The sequence below is a fragment of the Zalophus californianus genome, chromosome 4 (assembly GCF_009762305.2).
Source record: "Zalophus californianus isolate mZalCal1 chromosome 4, mZalCal1.pri.v2, whole genome shotgun sequence".
NCBI classification, from domain to species: domain Eukaryota; kingdom Metazoa; phylum Chordata; class Mammalia; order Carnivora; family Otariidae; genus Zalophus; species Zalophus californianus.
In genome coordinates this window covers 162359838-162377603 of record NC_045598.1, presented here as the reverse complement: position 1 = coordinate 162377603, position 17766 = coordinate 162359838, and the positions used below count along the sequence as shown (strand labels likewise).

General features: G+C 37.5%; 2 protein-coding genes across 4 annotated transcripts in view; one reads left to right on the top strand and one right to left on the bottom strand.

Moving 5' to 3' along the window:
• Positions 1 to 3356: 3356 nt before the first annotated feature.
• On the bottom strand, positions 3357 to 13645 carry ENY2 (ENY2 transcription and export complex 2 subunit). Of its 2 annotated transcripts, none has more exons than XM_027605840.1 (5): positions 13557 to 13645; positions 11996 to 12072; positions 8470 to 8540; positions 7045 to 7119; positions 3357 to 4406 (listed from the first exon to the last, which is right to left on the bottom strand). In XM_027605840.1, exons 2-5 carry the CDS (start codon positions 12061 to 12063, stop codon positions 4330 to 4332), a joined length of 291 nt encoding a protein of 96 aa, XP_027461641.1. In that variant the 5' UTR covers positions 12064 to 12072; positions 13557 to 13645; the 3' UTR covers positions 3357 to 4329. The 2 variants fall into 2 exon arrangements, with proteins under 2 accessions (XP_027461641.1, XP_027461631.1); XM_027605830.1 differs by having other exon boundaries at positions 13485 to 13641.
• Positions 13646 to 13816: 171 nt separating this feature from the next.
• NUDCD1 (NudC domain containing 1) overlaps positions 13817 to 17766 on the top strand; it is a 91814-nt gene continuing 87864 nt past the window's right edge. For both annotated transcript variants that reach the window (XM_027605821.2, XM_027605815.2), the window contains exon 1: positions 13817 to 14058. In XM_027605821.2, coding sequence (XP_027461622.1) covers positions 13941 to 14058 — 118 coding nt within the window. In that variant the 5' untranslated portion in view covers positions 13817 to 13940. The remainder of the gene's footprint in view (positions 14059 to 17766) is intronic.

Genomic DNA, 17766 nt, shown 5'->3' with positions numbered 1-17766 from the left:
TACATTACGCCTCTTACTTTGTCAAAGGCCAATATTGATATAAGTAGCTGCCTAGAAAGGATAAATTCTCAAAGATGTGCCCTCAACAAATAATTTTAGATTAAGGAGGTATGCAGTAACTGAAAGCCATTTATTAGTACTCAATTCTGGTGATCCCAGGCACAAAGCCAAAGCATTTATGGATGTGGTGAGTACTGGCACCAGGTCCTGTACTTAAAATTATTTTATGAAAAACACTGCACCCTGAGTGCAGAATCTGCCTTCATTAAGTTGACATTCTTTACCATTGTTATCATAAGCCAATATTCAATGAGCGTCTACAGGGATTTAGCACTATATAATGTTCTATTTATACTTTCTTTTTTTAAACACTGACATAAGTATGAAAAAGGGAAATATGAGTATTATTCCCTTCTAAAAGGGCTATAAAAGAGGAGCATGATGACAGGGAAATGACACTGGAAATTTTCTTTCACTTTTTATTAAAAATTTACTATGCTTCTTTTTTTGATCAAATGGCTGAAATAGAACTATTTCAGTCATGGCATATGCTATTTTAATCAAATTTCTGCCTGAAATACTGAATTGGCTTCAGAAAACGATAGTGGTAAAATAATACTTCTCACAGTAGCTTCATCTTAATTTATACCAGAAGCACATTCTGAGGTCCTCACATTAAGTTTTAATTCAATACACTTCCATCTTGAAAAATCTGATTGGCTTGCATTGAAATTAAGCCTGTCCAAATAACACACTTAGAGAGCCCCAGGTAGAAAAATACGGGCTTCAAGTGCCCCCTAGTGGATGACAGACAGAACAACCAAATACAATTTGGGAGTCGGGAATAAAGAGGCACATGCCAAATTTCATTCTCTGTTGCATTTATTTATTCATTTCTTTAAAAGAACTTATCAAGAATTTATTCCGTTAGGCACTTAGGATCAAAAGATAAATGGTATACAGTCTGTGTAATAGAGGAGTTAATAGTAGAATAAGGGTAAAACTGACTACAGATAATTTCAACCCTCCCTCCCTGCTGAGTGCTGTTACAGAGAGACTTATTCTATTCCAACCGAGATATGTTGGTTATTTTCATTCTTGTAGGTATTATCATGGTAATTAATATTATATAGAAATTCCTGAAAAATAAAAGCAGCTGTTTTCCACATAGGGTGTAATTCATCTATTTTATAAATCTAGAAAACACATAGTAAATAATTACATATTTCTAGAGTTTTTCCTAGGAGTAACTGTAATCCATATTGCTTTTATGATTACCTTATTAATAGTATTAGCAGTTTTGTAATTATTTTCATTCTTGCCAGATAACATTATCAGACCTATTATGCAGCAGAGTTGGTCTTACCTGATAATTCAGTGTCATAGATGGAACTGGAATTCAAATTGCCTGACTGCACCTGTTAGTTTTCTTGGTGGATTCATCCAGTGACTTTTGTGTGGTTTCTAATGGTAATATAAAGGGTCTTATGAAGTCACTGAGTAATATGAGACAGCCATTTACAAGAACGGTTAAAACACACACCACACACACACACACACACACACACACACACACACACACACACACACACTGGATCATTTCCAACGTCAGCTACTGAGCAACTGTCACAATTCTCTTGAGTTTTATCAAGTTATTTAAAAGTCCCATATCCAATTACCAATCCCCAGCATCACCCAGGCCCTGGCTTGGCACTGCTCAACCAAATGATACTCTTAATGCTAAAGCAAAGTGATTACATAAATAATTTAGTTAGGTCTTCTTTAATCCTATACAAGAGAAGCTTATAGTAATCTTAATTAGTATTTTACTCACCCAATGCAGTTGTGTAACAGTATTCTCCTATTGAATTCCTGACTTTGAGCATGGAATGGTGCAAGATCTTTAAAGAAGGTATTCCTAGTTTACATAAATCAATGATGGGAGTCAGAAGTTGGTTTATTTGAAAAATAGCAATGGTTCTAGATGCAAACAAGACATTCCTAAGAAGTCAAAAAAACCTAGAGGTAGTGGACGTAGAGGTGGGAACTTTTTGGCACTACCACTTTAAAATTATGTTCTTTTGTACTTTCAGTTGCTATTTTCAATTCGGCTTTCTTTTGTTCCATTTCAAAATATTTTGTTTTCATTTTCTCGTTTTCCTTTTAAGCTACTAAAATATCTTCATGAGCAATTTTTGGTTTGTTTTCACATACAAATAAGATCTATTGTTCTTAACATTTCTGATGTACCATTTAAGATTGTTTCCTTTTTGATTATGAGCAACAGAACAATGAATATAACTATCATTGCTTTATGAGATGAAACAAACTCTTGTGTAGGTTTTGTGATTTTGTGTGTGTGTGAAAGAGAGAGGTCACTTTACGTAAGTTCAGTTAATTCAAAGACTACATTTAAAATATAAATTCATCAAAAATATAAAATACTATCTCTGGAACAGTAAACCAAAAATTAACACGAAGTCTTTTCTCAATGATACCCAATTGTATTGTTACCTTATTTTGTGCTCCCATAATGTTCATTCCCTTGTCCATCCATCTACAAATACGTATCATGCAAAGTCAAAAAGTCGTTTCCTTTCCTCCAGATGTATGCGACGTTCAAGAACCAATGTGTTGAAATTATGCACAGGTGCTTCTTATAGAAAAAAAGTGGTTGCGAATCTAAACCAGACAAAGGAATGTTAGAATGTTTTTGCAACAACTCAAGCTGAATTGTGAAGGTAAAGTAGGAATGAGAGAAGTAAAAGGGCTTTCTAGGTTGATGGAGTTTTGTATTTAGGGATGAATTAACTTGATACTTTTGAGGACTCTTTAGAGTAACTAGAAGTAAATGTCGGACCTGGTTGCTACGGTCGAGCTTGAATTTTACGTTGTAAACTAAGAGCCACTGAGAAATTTCAGGTAGACTAAAATGACAAGGCTTGACTTTTAGTTAAGGTCACTTAGGTAATAGTGTGGAAGAGTCATTGGAGGAAGCAGTAAACTACAGCAGGAAACATTAGGAGCCTGCTGCAGAAGTGGACGGTTGACAACCTTGCTACGAAGTGGTCCTCCATTAGCTGCACAAGCATTGACTGGGAGCTTGTCAGAAATAGAGAATGTTGTGCCTTCTCTCTTACGTTCTCAGTATTTTAACAAGCTCTGGTAATCTGTAGGTCTGGGAGGTACCACTCACAGAGATAAAGAACACAATAGGGGCAGTTACTGGAGGAAAAGACGTCACTATCCTAGGTGTGGTCAGTTTAAGGTGTTTATGGAACATCCAAGCAAGGTGATCCGTAGCAGTTAGGTATACAGGTCAGGAGGCTGGGTTGAAGTCTGGTTTAGAGAAACAATTTACCATTTATCAACAAGTTTGTATTTGAATCCATGGTCCAACCCAAGTTTCCTGGGATTTGCCCAGGGAAAGTATATCATTAGTCAAGCAGAGGGCCCAGGAGGGAACACTAAGAAACACCATTATTTGAAGTCCCATACAGCAAAAGGTATCCACAAGACACAGAAGGAACTTCCAGTGGTAGGAATACACAATGTGAGTAGTGGGAAGAAAGTTCCAAGTGGCAGGATGGTCAACATTCTCATTCCAGCAGAGGTCACATAAGAACAGACAAAAGTCCATTGGATTTGGCAATCTTGATGTCAGAGTAAAGCTACAGGTGGAGATTATTTCCCATTAAGTTCTTTCTTGACCTTAGTATGTGGGGATGCAATTTAGAGTTTCTGCTCTCAAAGTTCAGATGAGTAGAGTATGAAAGAGGAGCTTGGTATGGAGCCAGTTTGCAAACGTTCTCTCTTCCAATAGGATGGTAAATTCTTTGAGGAATAAGGAAGGCACATAAAGATGAGTAAGACCCAGTCCCAACCCTCAGCATTTATAACAAATCAGAAATAAGACATCTGTAGTACAAGATGGGACATGTATTATAAAATAGCAGAGATTCAAAAGAGGGATACACCACATCCAGACATTAAGAAGAGCCTGCTTACTCCTCCTCAGTTGTTAGCACAGAGATATGCACATACTTAACACTTAAACTGTATCAGTTGCTGAATTTTCCTCTGAACAAATCTGGTATATTATTAATAAAGTCCCTTTTATTCCAAAATCCAAGGAAACTTCAAACTCATTCATGAGATATTTATTAAAATAACACATTTAGGGAAAAAATCAATACAATGTATACATCATTACTGAAAACTGTATACCATCATACAAAAAAGGATTTTATTTTGGGAAATTGATTCCTAATTTATGGCAAGTTTTACTTTCAGAAATAAAACCACAAAACAACACAATCTCATCCAATCTTAAAGGCTGGCATGCTGAGCAAGGAATGTTCTTATTCTTTGTAGGAGCTCCTTCTTTACACTGTCAGGTACCAGGGCTGAAATACAAAAATAAAAATATAAGAGTAAGAAGATTCCAATTAATATATGTCAATTTGGTATTTGATATTTTATTCAGAATTAACAAAATAATTTCATGAATAACCCATATGCCTCAAAAAAGAAAGAGGTAAAGATACCTGAAAAAATAAAGTATATTTGCAATTCATTATTTGAGTGAACTATCCAATACCTAAATACACTGCATACTGACAAGAATAAAACATGGGAAAATTCTTTAAACTAGGAATGGAAAAGACCTTTTTGAAACAGAGGGTTATAACAAATTGATAAATTTGATATAAATCAACAATGGCAATTTAGTAAGTTGGTCGAAATCAGCATAAAGAAAGGCAAAAGACAAAAAGTGGGAAAACACTCTTACAGAAATGGGCTGATCTCTCACTGCATTTCTCCAAATTGATAAAAGATCAGACAGAAAAACAAGCAAAAGAGATGAAAAGGCAAAACACAGTTCTTGAACATAAAAGGGGTGTAACTTAGTAACTGAAATGTAAATTAAAACCACAAACAGCGTGTTTTGCCAATTATATTGGTTAAAAACCAAAGGTCAGTAATATCTTGTGTTGGCAAGACTGAGGGAAAATTGGCTCTCTTGTATTAGGGGGTGGAGAATATAAATTGGTACCATAGTTTTGGGAAGGTAATTTGGCAATAACTGTATTGAAATAAGTGCACATACTCTCTAACTCAGCAAAGATGCAAAAATTGCAACAGGAGTTACATTTGTGGTATTTTTACTTCTTCAATTTTGAACCATGTGACTATTATCTACTCAGGGTAACACACTAAAAAAAAAGGCCCTGCTCTTTGAAATTTTAATTAGAGCCCTGCTCTTAGTAATTTTAAATTACTATTAAATGTCAACAAATGAATCTACAATATTTTTTTTTTCTTTTCTTGGCTACCAATAAATACGGACAATAGTGAATTAACTAAAATTTCTAATGCTACTTGCTTGTATCCAAAGGAAATGAAATATTTCAAATACAGTTCAGTAGTCCAAAAATAAGTATACAAACTAAATAGGACACATACTCCTCGTTACAGATTGTTTAGTTTAAGCCTGCTAGAAATATAAGCTACATAATTAATTCAAGACCACTGGAAACATGATCAGTACATATATTAAACACACTTATAATAAAAATTATGGTGATGGGAGTATAGATCAGTTGCCTTGGAGTTACGGATAAGGTATGACTATAAAAGGATAGCTTGAGAGAGTTTTTTTGCAGGGAGGAGGGTAGGTAGTTACATGAATCTGTACATGTGTATAAAATTCATGGAACCACACACTAAAAACTGGTCAATTCTACTGTATTTTAGTTAAAAAAAGAAAATACTTCTCTTGGCTATGAAGAAGACTAAGAACATAAAACAAAAGATTTATTTTTATTTCTCTGTTCTGTATTTGCTCATTTTCTAGCAGTGGAGCTATAAGGGATTGAAATGTCTGAGATACAAGTGTTGAAGGAGAAGCAAAGAAAATTTCTACCCTGTAAAACCAGCTCCAAAATGTTAATAGCTTAAGCATAAATTACAGAAGGAAAATAGAAAAAGAAATTGGAGAATATTTAAAATGTAAATCCATGCGGGGAACAATAAATAAAGAAATAAAAAAACAATAAATATGTTTTGTTTTTCTTTCCCTGAGACATACTTGATGAAAAAGTTTTTTTTTTTTTTGGCTGTAAACAGGCCTACAGATGGCTGGAAAGGGCTATAGGATTCTGTAGCTCTGTCCCAGCAGGTAGTCAAGAGAATTAGTATTCTCTAGTAATAATTTTCAAACTTTTTTACTTTTTACACTTAAATTCTTTTTACTACTTCTGTGTGACAAAATAGATAATGGATTATCTAATTTATCTGCTTTCACTTAAAATTACCAAAAGAAACACTTTCACAAAATAAATGAAAATAATGTAGCCACTTCTGAGCTAACAATGTAATGTAGTTCTTAATATTTATTATGTATCATAAATGTTAATATACTATTTCCTCTCTTTCCTTTGCCTTCTGTAAGGAAATGAAGATGATGGTAGTATGAATTTTAAATACAGATTACCCAGAACACAAAGTTTTAGAGCTACCAAATTCTTAATTTAGACACTTAAGAAGACAGAGCTTTACTTATTTTTAAAAGAAGAAAAACAAGAGAAGAGCATTGACTCTGGGGCTGGAGTAAAACTTTGAATTATTAAATATTTAAGTGAAATTGGGCCATATCTAATAAAATTTATAAATATATAAAATTTATAAATAAAAAAATTTATAATTTATAAAATTAGCTTCAGCTAATACTTGCCTCTACAAAAACCCCACATTTTAAAAATTATCTGTCTTAACAACCATTATCAACTTATATCTGTATACTGTTTTAGAGTGCAAAAACATTTTATACCTCCCGTCTCATCTATTACTCAAGACTATGCTAGAGAGGCAGGAAGGCAATTATAATCTTTCCCAATGAGGAAATGCAAGTGCCCAAATAATTCTGGAAAGGTTGTTTTTCCCTATAAAAAGAAAGAAAAGCTGAACCAGCGAGAGAGAGAGAGAGAGAGAGAAATCATGTCTTCAGCACACCTTTCCTTTCACACAATTTGTATTCCTTACCTCTGCCTTTTGGTGTGATTTCAGCCACCAAGTCATCAACAGTAACGTGTTCTAGTCCTTTTTCTTTAATTACCTCTTATGCAAAAGCAAAAAACAAATCATATCATTTAAAATCATTATCTGTAAGAAAGATTTTCATAGAGGAAGGGTTAAGATCATGTTTTTAGAGTGCAGACTGGTCTTTAAAAAAAAAAAGAGGACACTTTTTTTTCTTTTCTAATGAAGATTTAGTTCAACCTTAAACACATTAAGTATTCACCAGATCAAAATCTTAAAAGCCTGTTCATCTCTCAGCTAAATAACCTGTAACTTAACAATTATTATAATACTTAGAATGAATTTGAACTATAAAGTCAAATCTAATTATGTGTAAAAAGCTGGAAACATATAACTGTACAGATCTTATTTCGCCAAAATCATACCAGCTCTTGAACGTATGGAAGGGGTCAAAAGCTATTATTTGAGTCTAACTTGTAATTTCATTGCCCAAATTTAAAGAATAGAACAACTCCTTTGTTCCTTTCTCTTCTCTAGGCTGGGCCAAAGGAAAGAGAAGAGGGCAAGGAGTTAATATTTACTGGAACACTCTTATATGCTGGATGATTTATGGCATTTGATATTCATAACAATCTAATGGGCTGGACATTTTTCCACTTACAAGTGACCCAACTGAGGCTTAAAGATTAAATAACTCATCCAAACATGAGGTGAAATCCAGCTCGTCTCTTCCAGTGAAGGTCCGTATGACCCCCAAAACTATGCTTTTTCTAATGTGCCACATTGCCTTCCTAGGGTTAGTAATACAAATAGTCTCTATTATTAATTGTAGAAACCATTACAATATAATAGGAGTTCACTGAAAATATCCAGGATTCCAGTATACCAAAGCTGAGCCAGAAGAGGCTCATCTTCATGACATGTATCATCTATCTAGTGGCATCATTATCATCAATACCTAGCAATTTTATAAGCTTCCACTCTACATTTTAAAAAAATAAGTGTAATTACCTAAGATCTTTTATAGGTAAATTTTCAAAAATAACACTGTTAAAGCCAGGCGATATAATTCCTATGGAGTCTGACAATCATAAAGTGTTCAATTTGTTACAAAGTTAAAACATAGGAATAATTAATGTTTCACATTGAGTAGGCACACTGAAAAAGGATGGAATGCATACTTTGATGCCAGAAAAAATCTTGCCTCACTTGTTTTAAGAAAGAAAAATGAAAATTTCTTAAGATTCAGGAATTATTTCTACCAATAGGAGACAGGGGGAAATCACTACTAGAAGATTCAATTTTCTATTTGTTTAAAATTATGTTCAGCACTCGACAGATCTTAAAATACTGCCTACTATTTTTCTAGTGAACCCCAAGCCAACAAGAAGAATGAAATTAGCTTATCTTGTAAATGAAACTGATTACCTTTACAGTGTGCCTTCAACTGGTCCTTCCAGCCACATTCAATTAATTTAGCTCTCAGCAACTCTTTGAGGCTGTTGAGAAAGAAAATTTTTCCTATTAAATTATAACAAGGTACAATATTTGAGGTAGGAATGTTTGAAGCAAAAGTTCAAATGTTCAATGAAAAATTCCCTGCCTTTTAACCCCAAAACTTTACCTTAACTGTGACCTAATCTTGGTTTTATTACTAAATAATTCTTTGACCTTATGCAAGTCATTTGAACTCTGGACTTCATTTTCATCATCAGTAAAATTAATTCTCAAGAAACTCTACTCTCTGCCCTTCTCATACACTTTCTACTTATCTCCACCAACAGGAATATTGTGGATCTTGTACAACTTCTAAATGGTATTACTTGAGCTTGAAGCTGCTGCACCTCAAAATCTTAAAACTCCAAAATCTATTCTCTGACCACAGACTCTTATCCTTGAGCTCTCTTACTTCCCCATCATATCCCTCTCTAACCTCAAAAACTTTCCTCTCAATTTTTTCCAATAACCTTCTAAATTATATACTAAGTGTGGTATTTCATTGATTCTAAGACTGTTTTTTCCCCACATTTCAACAATTCAGTAATTGGTATGCATATCATAATTTAATTGGCAGTATCTTCTTTTACCCTACTGGTAAAAAAAATAATAATAATAATGGTATATATAGCAACTAATGGCATCATGGGTGTAATAAAATATTTTCTTACCAATATTTATTTATCCTTCTGCCATACCCACTCTTACAAATCTTCAATCTTCAACCTAAATAATTTCTCAGAGCTTGAACATGTCATGTCCCAAACCAAACCACTTCTCTTTCAATATTTCTAACCATTCACTATGTGACATTTCCATCTTGGTATTTAATTAGGTCTTTCCATCTTAATAGGGCCAAAACCCAACTCCTGCTTCTCTCCCACTCCCGATTCTGTCAGAATGCCATTGTCCATCCTGGTTCCCCAGGCTAGAAAACTTGGCATCCTTCACTCAGCAACTCTGTTAACACTATACATATAATCCAGAGGAGCAATTCCTATTGGTTCCGGTTTTAAGTAAATACTTCAATTCAAATGTTTTTCACCATCTTTGCCATTACTCCCCTAGTCCAAGCCATCTTCTTTTCTTGACTGGACTGTTACCAAAGCCCCTAACTTGTTCCCCTGCTTCCTCCCTTATATACTTTGCTCTCCTTCCTCTGCTCAAAGGGGTCCAGTGGCTTCCCAATTTACTTAAAATTCCAAATCTATGCTACAACCTAAATAATCGTCCATGATCTTGCCCCCCTCCCCAGCTATGCCTCTGACTTAATCTCTTCTTCTCCTCATCCAATTTATTCAGGCTCATGAGCTTCCATGTGGTGATCAAAATACCAGGCAAGCTCCTGTATTGGGTCCTTGGCTCTTGGGAGTCCCCTCATTCCTTCATATCCTTCTGACCTCTTATCAGTGAAGCCTTCTTTATCTTTTTGTCTCAAATACACACCTCATTATTCTCAGTTTTATTTTTCCTCTAGAACTTATCACCATCTACATAATATAGACTTATTTTCTGTCTTCTCCCATGTAAGCTCCATGGAAGAACAGACTTTATTTTGTTCACTACTGTATCTTCGGCACCTTAAGAGGACATAGCATATGGTAAAAACTCAATAATTTTAAGCTGCATGAATGAAAAAAAACAAACATAAATAACCTCCTTTCCTCATCCTGCTAATACTATCCTAAAACAAACAAACATAAATAACCCCCTTGCCTCATTACTGCTAATACTATCCTCTCAGTTCCCCAAGGCATTGTTCTGGATGTCTTCTTCCTCATTTTTCATATTGAGGGCTGCTTTTACTTTAAAAAATTAGAAGTTCTTCTTTCTATTTTTGCTGTTTTTTCATTTTTAATCTGATATAATCTGCTAACATGTTATTCTGTAATCTATGTCTAGCCCTTCAAGTCTATCCTCTACATTGCCAGGCTAATATTCCTAAAGAGCAAATGTGGTGTAGTCATGCCCCTTCTTAGGATCTTTTAATGACTTCCACCACCCAAGGATAAAGTCAACAACAGTTGTTTCTGCACACCCATCACCCATTTTCCTGACCTTTCTTTGACACCACTCTTAGTGTAAGAAATCTAAATAGGGTTCCAACATTGGAAATGAGACCTAAGCAAGGTTGACCATAACTGGCCTATGTACCTAAGTAAGACGGTAATCACGCCAGGTACTTTGCTGGAACTACTAGGAGAAAGGTAGTCTGAGCCAGAGGGTATGAACTCTGAACTGCTAATCTCTGCCACCTTGTGGGTAGAGTCTGCTTGAGAATAAAGCGAACACAGAGGAAAACAGAGCTGAGAAAGAAAAAGAAAGACATTCTTGGTAACAATTTTTGAATGCTTGGACCCAGTGGAGACTGAAGCAACTTCGAGCTCTAACCTTTGTACTTAGATGAGCTTATATATTTCACTGTTAAGCCGGTTTCTGAGTTCTAACATTTACAAATAAGGAATTCTGACTTATACAAAATCCACTCCTCTTGTCCACTGTTACAGCAACATCACTTTCACACTTTACCTGCTAGCTTTAATTTTGTAGCTCCTCAGAACATGATCATGTTGTAACAAATCCCTGTGACTTTGCACATTCTGTTCTATCTGCCTAGAATGTCTTCTGCTCTTTATTGGCTGGAAGAATGGCTAATCTTTTTCCCGAGTTGAAGGAACTCTTTTACTATTTTGTAACTGATTACCTTAACCCCCAGGTAGAGTTGAAAGATCCCTCCTGTTCCTTATATATTTCTCTTATGCAACTTTTCACCCTGTTTCTGGAAGCCTTTCTTGATTCCTGAGTCTCTGTTTAGTACTTCCAAACCTGTTCATTCTTCAAATATTTACCTTGGCCAATTATGTGCTAGGGATGATGCTAGGGATACAATGGTATTTCTACTGTCAAGGAACTTAGATTATATTGGAGGACACAAACAATCAAAGCAGGTGGTTATAATATGTGATTAAATGCTAGGCTAGAACAAGGGATCTGGGACTTAACAATAAGAGGTGATGTTTAAATTAAGACCTGAAAGATGAGCTAGAATTAAAGATCAGGGGAAGAAGAATATTTCAGAGTAGGAACAGCACATGCTGCTCTGAAGTTGAGAGTGTAGAAACTGAAAACTGGTTCTACCACATTATCTCCCTGTTAAAAATTGGGTAACATTATGTTTTTAATTGTAGTTATTTGGGATTTTTTTTTCCATTAGATTATACATACTTTGAGTCATTTCTTATTCATCTTTCTAGATGACTCACTTTCCCTTAAGCATGCAATACTGAACACACCTATTTTTTACAGATGTTAGGAATCGAAACTTTTGATAATCTCAATTTTCTGTTATTCATTCCACTGACATCAGCTTTGTTCCTTGATATTTAGATTTTTACATATAACGTAATTATAATTTAAAGACGTTAAATGTAATTTACTAACACAATCTATTGCTTACCGTTCTCTTTCTCCAGTTTCTATCAACTTTTGGTTAATCGCTGCTCTCATCTGCGCATCTTTGTTCATCTTGCTAACCTGAACATCAACATGTATTTTCAGATACAGAACACACACAAAGCATTTTCTTCTAAATCCTCTAGGTAAGCATCCCAACACACTTAACATTCTATCACCTGAAGGGGTGATAAATTTCAACAATGTGTTAACAATGTCATTACTCTTAATATTATTTACTGCATCCCAAGAGGTCATATTGATTAATGCACTTTACAATTTTTCTTCCCCCATATACTCTTTATTAATCAATCTTTGGATAATAATAGTTATTTTAACTTTTATGCAACACTTGTGTGCTAAGTACTGGGTTAACACATTGATTTTCTTTAACCTCATTTAATTCCCAAAACTTATTCTTTTATGTAAGAATTAGTAACATAATTTGTATTTTACAGTTGAGAAAACTGAGGCACCAGGATAGAAAGTGGTGAAGGCAGGATTTGAACTCATGCACTTTGAGCCCAGCAGCCCCCAAAACACTTTAACAGCACATGATAACTGACTGCTAATCATTTCTGCACCTTAACCGCATTCAAAATTTCGGGGAAGCCACATAACCTAAATACTAATAAAAGATTAAGCACTGTTGGTGAAAAATCAAAGTTACAGATTAGGCTCTAAGTGCTTTACTTTTCAGTAGAATGTACCCAGAATTACAACTGCCAAACTAGCTCCAAGTATGTGTTTGTGTGTGGTCTTCATCAAAGCTTGCTGGTAGGATAAGGGAAAAACAAATCTCAAACTAATTCCTAACTTAGAAAATTCTCAATTTTCAGTGAAAAAAGACAACCCAAACCAAAGTGATTTAGAAAGGAGAGGGAGGTTAGAATGTAACACTTGGGAAAAGCTAACATTACTGCACATAATCTGTCACTAACTTGGGACCACTTTTCCTGTGTCCCATCTAGCCTATATGAAAAGTAAGGCTGGCAACTGAGTTTCGAGTTGGGAAAAAAAAATTTTTTGAGTGGAACAGGAAGAAGGAAGGGCTGAGAAAAGACAAGGAAATGTTTGCTTGTGTAGTTGGAGGCTAATATTTTCCAAAATAATTCTAAGGTATAGTCGGTACCATTCCTAGAATATTGAACTTGATCTCGCCTTGGCCCCTAAAATACGGATAGTGACCTTGGACAAGTCAATTCTTAAAGGCCTCAGTTTTCTCACTGGTAAAACGAGGGCGCTAGGGGATCCCTCCCAGTTCAGACATTCTTTGGGAAAATAGAATAGGGCGGAGACAGCGGGAGAGGCGGGAGGGGAGGAGCCAGAAAACAAAGCGTGGACTGGCTTCAGGCCAACTCCGGTTGCACGCCCTGTCGGAGAGCCCTACAGGCCCGCGAGCGCGGGTCGGGAAAGCTAACGAAAGACAGCACATCGAAAGGAGCCTGGGCTGGGCCCGGGTCCCGGCCCTGAGGACCACGGGCATAGCTCACCACCATCACCGCGGGCGAGGGCCGTCCCTTCCCAGCGACGAAATGACCCTTGCGCTGACGACCGTTACCTACCACACTCTTCGGCTGCCCGGACCTAGACCCTCAGTAGCTCGGGCACCTAAGCACACAGAAAGCTAAAACACGCATTTCCGGGGCGGGGTCTCGCCACCCTGCCTATAAATGTGAGAATTTAACCAGCGCGGGCCGCCTCCTGGTAGCTCAGCCTTCTGGGTAAGAGAGTCCAGACCATGCTGTCGTGCGGGCGTTAAGTCTCCGAAAAACTACCCAGCCCGTCATGCAACTTTCTCATGGACACTACATTTCCCAGAAGGCATCCTGCACCGCAGCGTTTTCTGGGATGGGAACCACGCCGCCTGGGATCCTCGGCGCTACGAGCGAAGCGCGGACCTTTCAACAAGAGCTTTATTAATTCTCACGCTACGGCCCAGGAAGGCTATGGAGGTGGCTGCTAATTGCTCTCTGCGCGTGAAGAGACCTCTGTTGGACCCGCGTTTCGAGGGTTACAAGCTCTCCCTCGAGCCGCTGCCCTGTTACCAGCTGGAGCTTGACGCAGGTGGGAAGCGGCGGCGCCCCCTGGCACTCTAGTCCTTTCCCCTGTCGGCTGCCAGCGGCCGGACCCTTCCCTCATTTTCTTCCATTCTGACTTGGGCAGGCGACCGGGGCCTTCTGCACGGCCCGTCGGGCTGGGGTGGACCGAGGGTGGCCGCCCTGGAGACGGACGCCCATCCCGGAACCCAGTGGGAGCCTCTTTGGCGCGGCTCTTAATTAGCGAGACCCTGGGCCGGCGCTGGCTCAGGCGCCCGGGCTCCGAGGTTCGTCAAGCGGCACGCGGCTGCTGCCTGGGCTTCGGTCGCCTGTCCGTCTCTGGCTGGGCCCTGCTGCGGAGAAAACTCAGGACTTGTTTCGCTTTCGAGCATCCCCTGTAACCGTGTGTAACCTTGTGCATTGGGAAGCCACACCTCCTGAGAGGACCCCCAGTTCCTGTTTCCTCTGGCGGAGACCCGTTTCGTAGAAGAGACTCCGTTGCGGTTCAGAGCGTTTTCAGTTAACAGAGGTGTTGTCAGACTAAGGACATTATCTTAGGGAACATCTCTAGAAAATTTTGAGTAAAAGTTGATTTAGTACCTACACTTCTGCTATTTGTTTTGTGTATCTGAGGCTGGCCAAAAAATTCATCCTTGTTCTTTCTTACGAGGTAATGAATGGCATTTTCATTAAAGAGCACAGAGATTTGCATTTTTAGTACATACCTCTACTGGTTCTGGTGCATGTTGTCAGTGGGTCACACATTGAGAAATACTGATCTAGAGTTAAAGGACTGTTGTCAAATAAGTGTTTATTAATTGATTTATAAAATTTGGAAATATTTATTGAGAGAGCCTGTTTTATGTTACAAGCTGGTATCAGGATGAATATGATACAGTCTGTAACATAAAAGTGTAGTTGGCTTCTTGGGAAGAAAAGTATAAACATAATTACAAAACAGTGTGGTAAGGCAGTGATTGGGTTATGCACAGAACGTAATGGAAGTACTTAAATATCTTTCCAAACCAGCCTGGGGATCTGGGAAGGCTTCCTGGAGGAGTTGATATCTAAGTTGAGTTTTGAAGGAGAGGTAAGCATTGACTGGGGTAAGATAAAATGAGCTTAGCTTTTCTTTTAATTCCCTTCCTTTCCTTCTTCTACCCCATATCAGTAATTGGTATCCCTGTGTTTAGCTTGTGCATTAAACTCAGTGGCCAGAAGAGTAAGCAATTAATTGTTGCTCACAAGTCGACAAGTTAGGTAGGTGGTTCTTCTAGTAGTGGTTGGACTCATTCCTGCATCTTTGTTCAGTTATGGTGGTTTGGTGGCTCTGCTCATCTTGGCTGGACTTCCCCATATGTTTGGGGATTCTCTGGCTATAGACTGGTATAAGATTATTTCAAATGGTCTTTGCTTAGCTCTACTCCATGTGGTCTCTCATTTTTAGCAGGCTAGCCCAGGCTTAATCCAAGAGAAAAGTAGCAGTGCACAGGCACTTTTTTCAGGCTACTGCCTGGAATAAGTTTGCTCTTGTCCCATTGGTCCAAACAAGACGTATAAACAAGCCTTAAGGTCAGTGTAGCAAGCTCATAGCAAAGGGCATAGATCCAGGGAGGCATAAAAAATTGGGACTATTGTGCAAGTCTATATAGTTTCTATGTTGGAGTCATGGAGTATTTCTTCTTTTAGTCCCTCTGTTCAGTCTGTCAGCAACACAGTCAGCTCAAAATTTGACTTCTCTTTGCCTCCACCCTTCTCCAAATCACAGTTATCTCTTACCTGAACTGTAGTAGTTTATTGACTAGCTTTCCCGCCATTCCAGTCTCCTTCCTTCCATTCTCTGTAAAGCAGTATCATCTTAGTTTTTAATTTTATATTGATATCCTGTTTCCTCCACTAGACTGTGAGCTCCATGGAGACAGTAATGTTTTCTTTTGTTCACTACTCTGTCCCTAGTGCTTAGCATTGTAGGTGCTCAATAAATAGAGTGCATGAAGAAAAGGAGGAATTGGTATTGAGGCCATTCCAATCCTGAAGAAGCCTGAGCAATGGGAGAGAGTGAGTAGGTTGTGTGTAGGACAATGATGCAGTCCTCCTATAGCTGGAGCAAAAACTCTCCTGGGGAAATAGAGACAACTTAGAAAAATAGGTGAGGGCACTGTTTGCCTTGTGGACTTTATCCACACCTCTGGTGTGTGTAAGTCAGTGTTTCCCAGACATTTTCTCCAGCCCTTAAAATGAAAAATAAAGCTCAGCTGTCAAAGATTTGCCAACTTTTTAATTTGCTAAATGGAGATGTTTCTTTTTTTGTTGTTGTTTCAAGTTTATATTTAAATTCTAGTTAGCTAACATATAGTGTAATATCGGTTTCAGGAGTAGAATTTAGGGATTCTTCACTTAACGTGTCACACCCATTGCTCATCACAAGTGCCCTCCTTAAAGTCCATCACCCATTTAGCCATGCCCTGCCCACCTCCCCTCCAGTAACCCTCAGTTTGTTCTTTATGGTTAAGAGTCTCTTATGGTTTGCCTCCCTCTTTTTTCCCCCTTCCCCATGTGCATCTGTTTTGGTTTTTCAATTCCACGTATGACTGAAATCAAACGGTATTTGTCTTGCTATGACTGACTTGTTTGGCTTAGCTTGATAAACTCTAGCTCCTTATGGGAGATGTTTCTTAAAAACTGATGTCCTCACCCATTCTTTCATAAGCAAAAGGATATTTTAACATCAAAAAAGCAGGAAGCAAACTTTCCCAATAGTCCTCTAAATCAAATACGTTAACTTTATTAATAATTCGCTAAGTTGTCATTGTTTTCTCCTCTTTTCACCATTGTTGGTTTTGGAGACTGTGTTTGGGATACACAGTTGGAGGTGATGAGATGCCATTTAGGGTTTTAGGTATAGAGAAGAAACAGATTTAGAGATTGAGTGGTTTAATCTTAGGTTCTGTTGAGGTTGAATTTGGAAGATTGGAGGAATAGAGACAGGGAGACCAGTTTGGAGGCTTTTGCAATAGTTCATGTGAGGGGTTTTCATTAAGAATTGCTACGTGAGGAGGAGGATGGAGAGGTTAATTCTTTTAAAAACTGTCATTTCTAGAGATAGTGAGGTATGATTGAGGAGTTCCTCTTGGCAACTTGATTTCTTCTTTGCTACCCAAGGAGTATACATTAATTCAGCAAAATGTTAGTGGATGGTGTGTGAAACTGCATTTAGGATGTGAGGGTGAAGATGTGCTCTGGTTTCAAAGAGCTTGGAATACTGGTTTATTTTTATTCTCTTGTTTTAAATAATGTTAGTAAATTGTTCTAAAGTTCCCTTTGCTGCATAAACAATAACTGTCAGGTTATGTATTCCAAAGAATTAAGCAAAAAACTCCCTTTTTTATAAAACTGTGATTGCCCTTTGACCCAGCAATTCCATTTCTGGGCATTTACCTTATACAGGTCTTCCTTGACTTACGATGGGGTTATGTCCAGACAAACACATGTTAAATTAAAAATGCATTCAATACACCTAATCTACCTAACACCATAGCTTAACATAGCCTACCTTAAGTGTGCTCAGAATACTTGCAGTAGCCTAGAGTTGGGCAAAATCATCTAACACAAAGTTTAGTTTATAATAAATTGTTGAGTCTCATGTAACTTATTGAATACAAAGTAAAAAACAGAATGGTTATGTGGGTACAGAATGGTTGTAAGTGTTGTTTACCTTCATGATCAGTCACGTGCC